The sequence below is a fragment of the Eschrichtius robustus genome, chromosome 1 (genome assembly GCF_028021215.1).
Source record: "Eschrichtius robustus isolate mEscRob2 chromosome 1, mEscRob2.pri, whole genome shotgun sequence".
In the NCBI taxonomy this organism is placed as follows: domain Eukaryota; kingdom Metazoa; phylum Chordata; class Mammalia; order Artiodactyla; family Eschrichtiidae; genus Eschrichtius; species Eschrichtius robustus.
The window spans coordinates 88,732,357-88,748,035 of record NC_090824.1 but is presented as its reverse complement, the minus strand read 5'-3'; the positions used below and the strand labels follow the sequence as shown (position 1 = coordinate 88,748,035).

Here is a 15,679-nt window from a genome sequence, read left to right as displayed (position 1 = left end):
GGGGTCTCCTGGTGTTGACCAATAGAAAGGCCGAGTTCCCCTCCACCAGACGCACGTTCTTCACCATCCCCCACCAACACGAAGGCGCCAAACGGCGTGTCCAGGCAACGAGTGCGCGGCAGAGCCCCACCCGGCTCACGTTGTCCAATGAGGACCCAGGAACCAAGCTTGGGGCGGGGCCTGGTGCGTCTTTGAAACCGCGGCGCCAGCTGCAGGAAGATGGCGGCTCGGCCGCGGAGGCATCGCTCGCGAATTGCAAAGCAGCCGCGGGGTGACTTTTGTGATGGCGCTAAGAAGGCGATTGATGAACCTTCTCTTACGACTTCCATGGAGTGGGACACGCAGGTGGTGAAAGGGTCTTCGCCACTCGGCCCCGCCGGGCTGGGGCCGGAGGAGCCGTCACCCGGCCCGCGGCTGCCATGGTGGCTGCAGCCCGAGAGGTGCGCTGTGTTCCAGTGTGCGCAGTGCCACGCCGTGCTCGCTGACTCTGTGCACCTCGCCTGGGACCTGTCGCGGTCCCTTGGAGCCGTGGTCTTCTCCAGTGAGTGGGCACGGCGTCTGGGAAGCGTTGCCGCTTTCTTACTGGGTGGCTGGGAGCCGGCTGGGAGGAAAGCGGGATGAAAATTTGGAAGGAAATTAACTCCTTTGCCAGGGGTCGGGGGCGAATCACTTTTCATGATTTTTGTGGCCATGATGAGTCTTTCTGGAGGGGAGAGTTTTTCCCTTTCAATGCCTCACAGGTAGTCATTCTGACCCGTGTTTGTCTTCCTAGGAGTCACAAATAATGTAGTTTTGGAGGCTCCCTTCCTAGTTGGCATTGAAGGTTCGCTCAAAGGCAGGTACGTACTGAGAATTCCAGATCTCTAGTCATTCCCTGACTTAATGAGACCGAGGAGCGTGGAACCGACTTGTACGAGGAGAAAACAGTTTATTCCTATCTTGCACTAGAATAAAAGTCTGTTCCATCCATACAGTGTATTGGAAGGATGCTCCCTTTACTTGATTGAGTCTTGTACGAACTTGATGTATTAATGAAATGGAAAAGATATTTGCGTTTAGGTTTTAAGGCCTTTCTGAGGGCCACATCTCCCTAGTGGGTTGTGCAAGTGAAGTGAGTTTAAGAAAGTTATGTCTAGTAGGGGAAAAAGAAGAAAATTACCTTTAAGTGTATAGTGAGAATCACTTACCATAAACTACAATCCTTTGACAATAACTAGGAATTACAAGTTTTCATTTAACCTGGAATTTGTAATAAGTTATGGCAGGACTAATTCTGCTGTAAACCGGGGAAAAACACAGGTGGAAAGTTACTTGAATATTGCCTGGTAAACTTTGCATCTTGACTGTAGTGTGATTTACAAGTGACAACAAAGTACTCAGTGAATTCAGTAGTACAAAGCTACTCAATTTTCAGTGTTGGTTTTAACTGCAAGACAATTCATTCTGACCACAGTTTGGTTCAATTTTAGGGTTAAATAGAGTATGTAATAGGAATTCTTAGTTGCTGTACTCAGTAATCAGGAAGAGTTCTGCAGCTCCTCTTTCCTAACTGAAAGACACTCCCTATCCTTGCAGGAGTGTCCTCTTCCCACCCAAAGGAAACAGAGAGGGAAGGAGTGATGACCTGCTTGGAACTGGTTCATTTGGGGCCAGAGGCAGAAGCTCTCTGAATATCTTCTTAGAGGGAAGCACATCTAGCTAGACCTGTGCTGTCCAGTACTGTAGCCACTAGCCACATGGTGGCTATTGAGCACTTAAAAGGTGGCCATTCTGAATTGAAGTATGCTGTGAGTGCAAAATACACACCAGATTTTGAAAGCTTGGCCCAAAACATTGAATAATTTAAAAGTACTGATTACATGGGTTTTTTTCTTGATTTTTTGGTTTTTGGCCACGATGCACGGCTTGTGGGAATCTTAGTTCCCCGACCAGGGATCGAACCCAGGTCCAGGGCAGTGAAAGTGCCCAGTCTTAACCACTGGACCCTCGGGGAATTCCCTTGATTATGATGTTTTTGAATATTGGGTAGCATAAAATATATTAAAACTAATTTTACCTGTTTCTTTTACTTTTTTTTTTTAAAGCTAAACTAATAGAAGATGTAAAATTACTTATGTGGCTTGCATTCTTAATAGACAGTACAGATCTAGATGGTTTATAAAACACTGGACAGAAGGTTCCATGTGTTTGGAATAAGGAGAGCCGTGGGACTCAGCAGGAAGAGATTTATTGTCAGGAATTGGCTCACTCGATTATGCAGGATGAGAAGTCCCAAGAGACAAGGTTGATAAGCTGGAGACACAGGAGAGCCGGAGGTTTAGTTCTAGTCCAAGTCCACAGGCCTGAGATCCATGAGCCAAAGGTGTAAGTTCCAGTACAAAAGCCAACAGGCTCCAGACCCAGGAAGAGCTGAACGTTTCAGTTCAAGTTCAAAGGCAGGAAAAAAAGATCAGTGTTGCAACTCACATGAGAGGGTCAGCCTTTTTGTTCTATTCAGGTCTTCAACTGATTAGATGAGGGTCACCCACGATAGGGAGGGCAAACTGCTTTATTCAGTCTACTGATTCCGATATTACTCTCATTCAAAAACATACTCATAAACACATTCAGAATAACATTTGACCAAATAACTGGGCACTGTTTGGCTCAGTCAAGCTGACACATAAATTTAATCATTACGTGTTAACCTGGCATCCACATGCATCTCCTAAACCCATACTTAATCTCCAAATAAAGACAATAACAAGGTCGTAATTCTTCCTAACCTGTTACAGCTATCTTGCATACAACTAAAAATGCACTAAACCCTCCTCCAGAAAAGGAGATAAAGTCCTTAAGTGATACTTACTTTTCTCCTTGATATCTCATAGCTTAAATACTATGATGTAAAATTAATACTTAAATACTATAATAAAAAGTCAGTACATCTTACGTTACATGACAAGGGAAAAGAAAGGGAAGAAAACATAAACACGCATATACATGTAAACCTATTCATAACAAAATGAGATATTCATGACAATTACATTCCTGTAACTGGTCACATGGTCATAGCTGGTATTTATAACTACCCTCTTCCACTACCCATTCTGTATTCCTTTTGCCTTCAGCAGGCACTCAGATGATCATAGTTCTTTACCTGGTGTGATGCAAACCTTCATTCCTGGGCCATTAGCAGACTAATATTCAATGAAATATTTGTAATATGTTACATGCTAAGCATAATTTGGGGATCTCTTTACACTTTGCTCTGTGCCATTTATTTTTTTAAAGACACTTTTAAAATTAATTATTTATTTATCGTCTGCGTTGGGTCTTGGTTGCTGCGTGCGGGCTTTCTCTAGTTGCAACGAGTGGGGCTACTCTTTGTTGCGGCGCACGGGCTTCTCATTGTGGTGGCTTCTTTTGTTGTGGAGCATGGGCTCTAGGCGTGCGGGCTTCAGTAGTTGTGGCATGCGGGTTCAGTAGTTGTAGCTTGCGGGCTCTAGAGTGCAGGCTCAGTAGTTGTGGCGCATGGGCTTAGTTGCTCCGCGGCATGTGGGATCTTCCCGGACCAGGGAACGAACCTGTGCCCCTGCATTGGCAGTCAGGTTCTTAACCACTGTGCCACCAGGGAAGTCCCAGCTCTGTGCCATTTATTAGTTTCTACAGACATTTGTCTATAGGTACTGTGGTTTGTTTGATATAATTAATTCCTACTTAGGAATTAATAAAAATGCAACTTTATTTCATGGCTTGCTTTTTGGTAACGTAGTCACAAAAATACAGTACTGCATGTGTGGTGTGGGACTTCATTTACCAGTAAATTTATATTTTGTTGCTTTGTCTTTAGTGTCCATTGACATGAATCTATTTATTTTTAGCCATGCAATTATTATACTTTATTAGTACTCATTTACTGCATATAGTATATTATGTTTATACAGATAATTTTTTTCCCTTACCAAACCACTCTAAATTGCTTTCAGTACATGAATGATGAAACAGTTAATTTTTTCTTAAATATTTTTTGTAATATTTGGATTTGTCTTATATACCAGCAAATAAGGTAAGCGACTTACCCACATGGTATAACTAGAACTAAAATCCATGTTTCCTGATTCCTCATCCAGTAATCTTTCAAAGGATAAAGGAAAATAAAATAGCTTGCTAGGACAATACGATTTATTTTCTTTCTTTTGCATTTTATCTGGGTAATTTTTTATTTTTTGTTATATCTGCAAAAAAAAAAAAAACAAAACAAAACCTGATTTGAGTTCTATTAATAAATTGCTTAGTAAGCCCTAATCGATTTGATTATTTTACTTTAACTGGAAATTGGCTTACTGGTAGCTAATTTATATGGTCATGTGTAGTTTTATATGTTTAAATGTGTTTTTGTTTTTTTTAAAAAATAAATTTATTTATTTATGGCTGCGTTGGGTCTTCGTTGCTGCCCGCGGGCTTTCTCTAGTTGCGGCTAGCGGGGGCTACCCTTCATTGCTATGCACAGGCTTCTCAGTGAGATGGCTTCTCTTTGTTGTGGAGCACAGGCTGTAGGCACGCGGGCTTCAGTAGTTGTGGCACGCGAGCTCAGTAGTTGTGGCTTACGGGCTCTAGAGCGCAGGCTCAGTAGTTGTGCACGGGCTTAGTTGCTCCGCGGCATGTGGGATCTTCCCGGACCAGGGTTCGAACCTGTGTCCCCTGCATTGGCAGGTGGATTCTTAACCACTGCGCCACCAGGGCAGTCCCTGTTTAAATGTTAATCTGATTTGTTAGCTCTTTTTCTGCTTTCAGATATAAATTACTTCAGTGAAATGACAGTTATATATCATATGATTGCTATTGTGGCCAGAATCCACATTATAGATATCTATAATCTCTGAGTTAACCTTTCTTGAATGTGACATTTCCTCAGTCTCATTCCTATTATAGCCTATTTTTTAGGAATGAGTCCATAACATGAGTTATTTTGTATTTGTTCTCTGATTTTCTTTCTTAACCCATATCCTGTTTTTTCCTCCCAGCACTTACAACCTTTTATTCTGTAGTTCCTGTGAGATTCCCATTGGTTTCCATCTGTATTCTACTCACGCTGCCCTGGCTGCCTTGAGAGGTCACTTCTGCCTTTCCACTGACAAAATGGTGTGGTAAGTAGACTTAGATATTCTTTATCAAATAAATTTTAAAACATCTTCCAGAAAAGGCAGAATGTTTGTACCAGAGAAGATGCTAAAGCCAGGTACTGTTTCTTACAAAAAAGATGGTAATGGGACCAAAACATAGTCTTATAATATTATGATCATTTTAGATGTCTCATAATCATACCATGTGTTAATAATCATACCACGGAATAACTGAGAGGATATTCTTTCATTCCAAGAACTTTTGGAAGGTAAGTTTTTGCAAAATAATGCTGTAGTAGACACCTTTGGGGTTTGTGCCTAGCCCCTGTCTCCCTCCCATAGTGTGGGACTTTGTGGCCATGTTTGTTATCCTTCGTGATACCACTCCCAGGTGATGGGACCAGGAATAGACCTGACCTAAGCTAAGCCAATCAGGCTTTCTACCCTAAGAATTTGAAATAAAGACCCAGAGACACTGGTCATCTGTAGATGGAACTGGTGCTGAAGTTGGGAAGTGAAAGCTCTAGGTTTAGGGTAGATATTTTCTATGTCGTGCATGCAAATGCAGAGAAATTTTGTCTACAGGAAAAGAAGAATGAAGCAGATACACAAAGAAAAGTAAAAAATAATGACCATGTGGCCTCAGAAAGTCAGAAAAAGTTCCCTATTGGTTGTTCCTTCTCATGAATTACTTTGGATATTTCTTATCTTTCTAAATATAAATTTTACTTTTTACTTAAGCTTTTCTGTTATTGCAACAAACTGAAACATTCATCAATGTCTTTTCTTGGTTATTAGAAACAAAAACAGCCATTGATGACCTAGTTTGTGTCAGGTATTGTACTATGCTTACCTCACTGAGTTCTTTTTTTTTTTTTTTTTTCCCTTACTGAGTTCTTAATGTAAGAAAACTGGAGCTTGCAGATGTGGAGGAGCTGAGAATTGAGTCCATGTCTTAACTCCAAAGCTTAATTTCCATTCATAAAACAGAAAGTTTCCTTTTCCTCATTTAATGCGCTTAGATGGGTGTTTCTAGCTGAGCTATGGATGACAAGAGCAATAAAACTTATAAATAGGGGGGACTTCCCTGGTGGTCCAGTGGTTAAGAATCCACCTTCCAGTGCAGGGGGCGCAGGTTTGATCCCTGGTCAGGGAACTAAGATCCCACATGCCATGGGGCAACTAAGCCTGTGTGCCGCAACTACTGAGACCATGCGCTCTGCAGTCCAAGCGCCACAACTAGAGAGAAGCCTGCGTGCTGCAACAAAGAGCTCGCGTGTTGCAACTAAGACCCGACACAGCCACATAAATAAATATTTTTTTAAAAAAACCTTATAAATAGGGGACTTCCCTGGTGGTCCAGTGGTTAAGACTCCACAAAAACAAACAACCAACCTTAAAAATAAAGCCCATCCTTTACCATGAGGTTGTTCAGTGCGCATTAGGTACACTATTTGTTCTTCAATGCCAATTTTCTTTTTTTTTTAACATTTATTTATTTATTTATTTGGCTTAACTTGGTCTTAGTTGCGGCACACGCGTGGATGGTTGTGGCGTGCGGGATCTAGTTCCCTGACCAGGGATCGAACCCCGGTCCCCCTGCACTGGGAGTGTGGAGTCTTAACCGGGGACCACCAGGGAGGTCCCTCAATGCTGATTTTCAACAGGATATATGTACTTGAGATGGATTGATATTTTACTTTCAATTTCTAGTTTATTCTTAAATAATTTCTATTTAGAATTAAGTTTAAAGACACAGGGAAAAGTATCTCTAAATGTGTGCTATTCGTAACCTCGAATCTTTTTTAGAAACAGTTTTAAGTAATTATTCCAGCCAACCTGTAATTGAGTTTTTGCTTAGGGAAATAAGCTTTTAGTAACAAAGATTTTTAATATAAATTTGAAAAGCATTATGAGATTTTTAAGTAATTTCTTAATCAAAATGAGGAGCTGGACTCAAAGGTCAGTATGTTCTTTCTGATTAAGTAGAAATTAGGGAACTTCCCTGGTGGTGCAGTGGTTAAGAATCCACCTGCCAATGCGGGCGACATAGGTTTGAGCCCTGGTCCGAGATGATCCCACATGCCGCAGAGCAACTAAGCCCACGCACCTAGAGCCTGTGCTCAGCAACAAGAGAAGCCACTGTAATGAGAAGCCCGTGCGCCACAATGAAGAGTAGTCCCCGCTCGCCACAACTAGAGAAAGCCCCGCACGCAGCAACGAAGACCCAACTCAGTCAATAAATAAAATTAAATTTAAAAAAAAAAGGGAAAGTATAGGTAGCATGAGTCTGGGAATATGATAAATCTATGTCTGTGTGTATCAGAATGAATTTGGTTGCTAGTTACAGAAAACCAAAGAGTGGCTTTAACAAGTACAGGGTGGGGCAGTTGGCCACTCCAGGATTGTTCTAGTCGCTCAGCCATGACAGGGCTCTGGGTCAGCTCTGGTTCTCTTGGCCTTTTCCTCTTGGATGCTGCAAGTATAAGCATTACATCCATAAATAGTAGCATCCAAAACTGAAAGGAAAAGGATACGGTAAGTGTGGGAACACAGGGAATGGTCTCCTTTTATCAGCAAAACTTTCCTTATCATTGGCAGAACTATGTCACATGGTTGCCTTAAGCTGGGAAAGCAAATATGTGACAGTAGGGAATAAGATTGCCACAGTTGGCCCAGAACAGTTATGATTCATCTTTTAGGACTGGACACACTGCTGCCCTAAACAAAATCTGGGTTCTGTTAGCAACAAAAACTTGAGGAATGGCTGTGGGGTAGGCAACCAACAGTATTTGTCACAATTGTGGTTACTTTTCTTCTAACTGTGCTACACCATCTACTGGTAGAGTATAAGGCTTATACTTATCACAGTTATTCATATGACCCTGGTTTTTTGTCTTTAGTTTGTCCTAGGATAATTTTAAATCATGTATTCTGGGCTGGCAAGGGGTGAGATGAGGCACAGGGTCTCTCTGATGACTTATTTCTTTTTTTATATGTAAAAAATTATATATTTTTTTGCGTTATCTTTGGCTGCGTTGGGTCTTCGTTGCTGCGTGCGGGCTTTCTCTAGTTGCGGCCAGCGGGGGCTTCTCATTGCAATGGCTTCTCTTTGCTGTGGAGCACGGGCTCTAGGTGCACGGGCTTCAGTAGTTGTGGCACGTGGGCTCAGTAGTTGTGGCTCGCAGGCTCTAGAGTGCAGGCTCAGTAGTTGTGGTGCACAGGCTTAGTTGCTCCGTGGCACGTGGGATCTTCCCAGACCAGGGATCGAACCCGTGTCCCCTGCATTGGCAGGCGGATTCTTAACCACTGTGCCACCAGGGAAGTCCCTCTGATGACTTGAGAATGTTTTTCCTACAAAATACATTATGAATCTTGAAATGGAAATCAGCAAGAAGGCAATCTTTGCTTGAGAGATATTGCAAGTTTGGTTCCTTGATAATTATAACTGTGGTATGGTACTAATATTTTCTCTCTATATTTTCTATTTAGCTACCTTTTAAAAACAAAAGCCATAGTAAACGCATCTGAGATGGATATTCACAACGTACCTCTACCAGAAAAGGTTGCAGAGGTAAAATTTCATGATGGTTGTGTGTTTTCTTTAATATAGACAATTCCTAATAATCTGTACCCATGAATTTAGGGGCAGTGAAATGGTGAATACGCCAGTAATTCTTTATACCTGGTTTGGCATTCCTTATTGAATTTGTGACACAAAGCAAAATAGTAAAGCCATATTGTCAAGTCTGGTTCAGGAGGAGGTGGAGAGCTGCTGAGCTCCACATTCCTATTCCTCCTCTCTGCTGGGTATGGACACCGTCATCCTTCATAGGTCTTTCCTCTTTGCAAGCACCTCGTGCTTAGATAGCTTGGAGGAAAAAGAGCGCTGAAACCATCATTAAGAATTCTTACTTAAATGGGCTTTACTAGTGTTTCATGGTTTCGAGTTGAAGAAAGCAACTTTGTTTCGGTAGCTTGCTGGCTCATTCTGAGTGGAAATTTGGCTATAACTTTACTGCGTTGGAAGAACAACCTTAGAATTTACTGTTGGTTTTGTTTTTAGCACTGTTAATAGTTTATTCCCTGGTAATTACACATTTAGTAACCAGGGCATTTACTTTTCAAAGTTTAAGTAACTTTTAGGACAGGGGAACAGTGATTTTTTTTTTTCTTTTTTTGCATAATTAACTAAGCTCATGAAACCATGTTCTAAGCCAGGAATTGGCAAACTTTTTCTGTAAAGGACCAGACGACAAACGTCTTAAGCTAGACCATTCAGTCTCTACTGTTCACCTCTGCTACTGTAGTGCAAAAGCAGCCACAGACGGTATATAAACACATGGATATAGCTTTGTAGCAATAAAACATTATTAAAACAAATGGGCAGCAGGCTATCCTGCAGTCCATAGTTTGCCTACCCTTGCTCTGAGCAACTAAGTTGATGAGCAGGGTCAGTAAATACTGTGGTTAGAAATAACTCGTATGGGAGATAACTTCTAGAATGGTGGCCCGAGGAGCTACATGGACCCCTCCCCAACAAAACAGCCATAACCGAAGAAAATTATAAAGAAAACAGCCATCTTAAGTCTGTGGAAATTTTCCTCAAGGCTTAAAGCAAATGATATTTATTGAAGAAAATCTACTAAACCTTGGTAAGAGCAGTGAAAACCTGTGGCCCTACTCCCTCCCTCCCTTGCCCTTCCAGCTCAGAGGGAGGGAGGCTCCATCTGGGCAAATGCAGCCAAGAGCACAGGGATCCTTTTCCCCCAGCTCTCAGTTTAGGGCTGTGGTATCTTCCCAGGAGGGGCAGGCTACCAGCATGTCTCATCAGAAGCTCTATTCTAGGCAAGAACAGCCATCTGTAGCGTGCAAGTTCTACCACCGGCACAATAGGCTAAGAGTACTAGGAACCCAGTCACTTTTGTCCCAGCTTGCTTGTAGGGCAGAGGCTTCATGCTGACAGATGCAAGCAGAGAAGACCAGAAGCTACTGCCTCTGCCCAGCACCCTGCTGGTAAAGCAGGGGTGTTACTCTGAGAGACACTAAACCACCCCAGCTTGGGAGCCCATATTAAGAGGTAGATTGTAAAAAAAGAGCTCTGAAGCTTTCCCGAGGGAACTAACTTTATTTGGAACAGGGTGTGGGGATATTCAAGTCTAAGGATTCTACCCAAAACAACGGAGATTTTGGTGGTGAGCAGTTAAGAGGAAGCTGATAGTCCATGTGAACAATAAGCTAAACCATGGACAAGTTAGAAATTTATAAGAGAAAATCAGGGAAACAGACAGCTAAAATAAGAGCCCTCCTGGGGTTGGAACAAAAGAAGACTGGCCTTAAAGACTACCCCTGTATAAATGGGTCTGATTTTTTTTTTTTTTTTTGGCTGTGTTGGGTCTTCGTTTCTGTGCGAGGGCTTTCTCTAGTTGCGGCAAGTGGGGGCCACTCTTCATCGCGGTGCGCGGGCCTCTCACTATCACGGCCTCTTGTTGCGGAGCACAGGCTCCAGACGCGCAGGCTCAGTAGTTGTGGCTCACGGGCCTAGTTGCTCCGCGGCATGTGGGATCTTCCCAGACCAGGGCTCAAACCCGTGTCCCCTGCATTGGCAGGCAGATTCTCAACCACTGTGCCACCAGGGAAGCCCTGGGTCTGATTTTAATTGGATTAGACTGTGGAGCAATTTATGTCCCAGGGCACTGTCAAAATAGAGCAGTCAACCAGAAATTAGTGAAGGCTAATAGCTGGGTGTGATCAACAAAGGCATCCAGTTTACACAGAGCTCAGGGAAAGAGAGTCAAAGAAGGCCCTGCTAAATCCACTGTCATCCCAGGGTGACTGCACATGCCCAAGGCCGTGTCCTCCGAGGAGTGACATCAGAGGCTGCACACTGTGAGGGAAATAGACATCAATGAAATAGTCAAGCCAACTACTCAACAGATAAAAAATAACCACTACAAGCCAGGACGTGGGGTGGAGGTATGGGGGTGTTTAATATCCCAAGTTGCTTTAATATGTTATCTAAAATGTCTGGTTTTCAATAAAAATTAGGAGACATGCAAAGAAAAGTATGACCCATACACAGGATAAAATACAGGTATCAGAAACTGTGTTTGAGAAGGCCCAGATGTTGGGACTTAGCAGACACAGCCTTCAAAGCAGCAATTAAAAGTATGTGCAAAAGGGGCTTCCCTATTGGTGCAGTGGTTAAGAATCTGCCTGCCAATGCAGGGGACACGGGTTCGAGCCCTAGTCCGGGAAGATCCCACATGCTGCGGAGCAACTAAGCCCGTGTGCCACAACTATTGAGCCTGCGCTCTAGAGCCCGCGAGCCACGACTACTGAAGCCCACACGCCTAGAGCCCGTGCTCCACAACAAGAGAAGCCACCGCAATGAGAAGCCCACGCACCGCAACGAAGAGTAGCCCCCACTCGCCGCAACTAGAAAAAGCCTGTGCACAGCAACGAAAACCCAACGTGGCCAAAGATTTAAAAAAAATAATAAATTTTTAAAAAAAGGGCTTAAAAAACAAACAACACCTAAATCGAAATCCTGGAGTTGAAATACAATCAACAAGAGAACAAACGTATGGACACCAAGGGGGGAAAGTGGCGGGGGGGGTGGTGGTGGTGTGATGAATTGGGAGATTGGGATTGACATGTATACACTGATGTGTATAAAATTAATGACTAATAAGGACCTGCTGTATAAAAAAATAAAATTAAAAAAAAAAGTACCATCAACAACTGAACTGAAAAATTCACCAGAGAGGCTCAACAGCAGATTTGAATTGGGCAAAGAATCTGCGAACTTGGAGATAGATTGATGAGATTTGCAATCTGAAGAAGAAAAAAATAAAAAATGAAGAAAAATTAACTGAGCCTAAGAGACCTGTTGGACACCATCAAGCACACCTAAATATGCTTTGGTAATGGGACTACAAAAGGGAGAGGAAAGAGAAAGTAGAAAAAATGTTCAAGGAAATAATGGTTGAAAACTTGACAAATCTGATAAAAGACAATCTACATGTCTATAACCTCAACAAACACAGGTAGGATAAATGCAGACAGAACTATGCCCCAATACACAGTAAAAATGTTGAGCGCTAAAGACTGAAGAAAAATCTTGAAAGTAACAAAAATGATTCATTGTGTCCAAGAGCACCCAAATAAGATTAATGGGCTCTAGAGTGACCTGTTTAAGCAAAATTTCCTGATGAATTTTGTGTATTCTTGTATCTTGGATCATAAAAAGTAGATTTTGTGCTATGCAAATTATGTTAGAAATATCTTTTTTTTTACTTCAACAGAAGACTTATCCATGATAACTTTGTGAGTCTGAGTACAGGTTGTATGCTGAGTAACACCACTAAGTTTGGTTCTAGGTATAGCTATTCTAAGCTGAAAAAACTATTGAAAATTAGCTACCACAAACATCTGTTCTAAATCTGACAACCAGAGCTACTTTTGAAGGTGATTAGCAGAATATTAAAGACAGACATTTGTTACTGTGAACAAAGAATTAGAAAAAAAATTCTTGCCACTGGAAAAAAAGGGAAAGACTGATTAATGCTTCTGTTTCCACAAGCCTTCTTATCCCCCTTTATTCTTGTCTTCCTCCCCAGGTTTTGGAGTTATCACCAAACTGGTGATAAGGGCTAGGAAGGATGGAGACTAGCAGCAGTGATGCTCAGCAGTGGCTGGTCTTTTTCCACATGAAACTTTGTATCTGTCACCTTATTGTGCTCTAGGTTTGTTGTATAAAGTTCTTTCAGAAATAGAACAGATGTCCTTTTGAAATGCGTTGCAGTTTTGCCAGCTCCCAATCACTAGCTTAAGTCTGAAGTGGCTTCTAGAACCAGCAGATTGAGAGTTAAGTTTAAGATTCCCTGATAATCTATGTATTTCTCTTCCCAGCTGAAAGAGAAGATAATGTTAACGCATACTCGCTTAAATTCACTCATGAAGATTCTGAAGGAAGTGACTCCTGACCAGTCCAAGCCAACAAACTGATCCAGAATCAAAGCTTGAGAATCATGTTCAGGCCTTATTGCTGTCTTCAACAACAGGTGCTGTTTGATCACTTCTCAAGAAAGATCAGTTTCAAGGATGGATGGGAAATGTGGTTTATTCTGTTTACCTCTAGACTGATTTTCCAAGTGATTTGTGAAGCTGTTTCTGGAAGATGAGAAACTAAGGAGACTTCTATCCAGGTTTCATAGCTATTTGTCTTAAGAATTTATTTTAGCTTCTTATCAATTTCATAGTATTTATTTCGGAAAACATTTTGACTGCAAATTTAGGGATTAAGAGGCAATGTCCCATGAGTGCTCTGATCTAAAGATGCATGTTTGGCCTGAAAATAGCGTTGTACTTATGTTGACTATTATTCCTACATGGAGCAACTGTCATATGAATACTGAGAAATCATTTTTTTCTTATGTGAAATACGGGTACATACATTTTCTGTAGGTTATGTTCAGTAAGTTAACTGCATAGTATATACTTATCTTTCCCTTTTCAGTTGTAAACTGAGCTTAACAGGATAATAATGAAAGGAATGGTAAAAACATCAAACATTTACCGAAATGCTGCTTTCTTATATTTTGCTTTAGGTAGCACTGTGGCTCAGTAGCTCATCATATTATTCATTTAATAAATATTTATGAAGTATTATGCTAGCTGCTGGGGATGAAAGATAAGCGAAAACAGCTACTCTGTATCCTCAGTTTATAATCTAGTCAAGAGATGGACACTCAAATAACCACATGAAGACATTTAAAATTACAACTGTAGTAAGGGTTCTGAAGAAAAGGGACATAGAGATATAAGCACATATAGCAAGTAACTGACCTGGTTTGGGGGTCAGGTAAGGCCTCTCTGTGGAAGTAATGTTTCAGCAGTGGTCTGAAAGATGAGTAGGCGTTTAGTAAGCTGACGGACAGAGCAGTCTATACAAAGGCCCTGTGAGGCCCTTAAAAAGGCCTGTAGGAGTTACCACAGTGTCCAGAAACCAGAGGATGCAAGGCCTTATCGGCCTTCCGAAGGATGTTTGTTTTTATCCCAACAACCTTGAAGAATTTTAAAGGAGGCCTATGACAGGATCAAATTTTCGTTTTCAGAACCTCATTAGGGTTGTCCTATGGAGAATGGGTGGGAGGGCGGCAAGCAGACCACTAAGGAGGGGCTGGCACTAGCACAGTCAAGAGATGATAGCCAAGTGGTGGTGCACAGAGAAGTTAATGTGGTTCCGATGTGGCTAGCAGATTTTTTTTTTTTGCTGCGCTGTGCAGCATGTGGGATCTTAGTTCCCTGACCAGGGATCGAACCCGCACCCCCCATATTGTAAGCGCAGTCTTAACCACTGGACCACCGGGGGAGTCCCCAGTGGCTAGCAGATTTAATAGCAGCAGATCCTTTCCATTTTAGACTGCATATAGGATATTTTCCTTTAAAACTATTTGAGAGAAAATTCTGGCTCACTTTATGCTTTTGAGTTACAAAATTTGGTTAGGTAAGGGTGAAGCCTCTGGCAACAACCAGTACTAGAAAAGCTCTTTCTACTCCTAAAGAATAAGACCTAATCATAATACTATATTGAATCATCCTGGGATTTTTATTGTGTATTGGTATGTCTGCCTCAACGTATTTCCTTTCTTTAAAAAGCTGTTCTTACGTAGCTATTTTCTGGATTTGCTGTTTTGGTAGACTTTCAATAGAAAATTAAATGCTTGAACTTGACGTCAAATTAAGCTGGCTGGTTTTAAATATTTTTTTTTTCTCTCAAATACAAATTACATGTTTACTCTAGAAAAAAATTCAGATATAGATGTGTGACGAAGGAAAAGGGTAAAAGTACACTTCTTACATTTCTGAGAGGCACAATGTAGCATGCTGGGAGCCAAATGATTTAGATTCAGATTGTGGCTTGGTTACTTATTAGCCATGAACTTGAAGAATTAAACTCTTCTTGTAAAACAGGGATTAAAAATTAACTAGGGCTCTAGTGAGGATTAAATGAGTTAATGAATACATATAATGTAATTAAGAGTAATGCTTAATATTAAGTGCTTAATAAATGCCAGCTATTATAACCTTCATGCGTGTGGACACATAGACATAAAAGGCAATTATATTTTTCACATTATTCTGCAACCTGCTTCTCAAATAATACATGTCACAGACAGCTTTCTATACCAGGCCTCACAAATTACTTAACACCTGCACATGATTCAATCATGAACACATCAGAATTTAACCATTGTTTTATTGGATCCTTGTCATGTCTTTGCGTATCTGTCCTGGTATTTCTGTAGGAGTGATTCCTAAAGTGGAACAGAGTCAAAGGGCATGTGCATTTACAATTTTGATATTATGCCTTCCATAAACTTTGTACCAATTGTACTAATACTAATGGTTGACTTTTTTAAACAAGGCCTTAGTGGTATAAAAGCTCCTCTGGAAGTCTATAACATCAATAATGACTGGCTGGTATTAACAGATTCTAAGGCTAGGTATCATTTATCATTGTATATATGTTGAATAAAAGTGTTTTCAAAATTCCATGTATTTATGAG

The 15,679-nt window shown here is 41.3% G+C and overlaps 1 protein-coding gene across 2 annotated transcripts; it reads left to right on the top strand.

The window, feature by feature from the left end:
* The first annotated feature begins 202 nt into the window (after positions 1 to 202).
* On the top strand, positions 203 to 15,612 carry OIP5 (Opa interacting protein 5). 2 transcript variants are annotated; one of them, XM_068535612.1, is made up of 5 exons: positions 203 to 541; positions 773 to 839; positions 5,007 to 5,129; positions 8,598 to 8,679; positions 13,020 to 15,612. In XM_068535612.1, the coding sequence occupies exons 1-5, from the start codon at positions 220 to 222 to the stop codon at positions 13,113 to 13,115; spliced, it is 690 nt and encodes a 229-aa protein (XP_068391713.1). In that variant the 5' UTR covers positions 203 to 219; the 3' UTR covers positions 13,116 to 15,612. The 2 variants fall into 2 exon arrangements, with proteins under 2 accessions (XP_068391713.1, XP_068391721.1); XM_068535620.1 differs by lacking the exon at positions 13,020 to 15,612 and adding an exon at positions 12,728 to 12,799.
* The last annotated feature ends 67 nt before the right edge of the window (positions 15,613 to 15,679 follow it).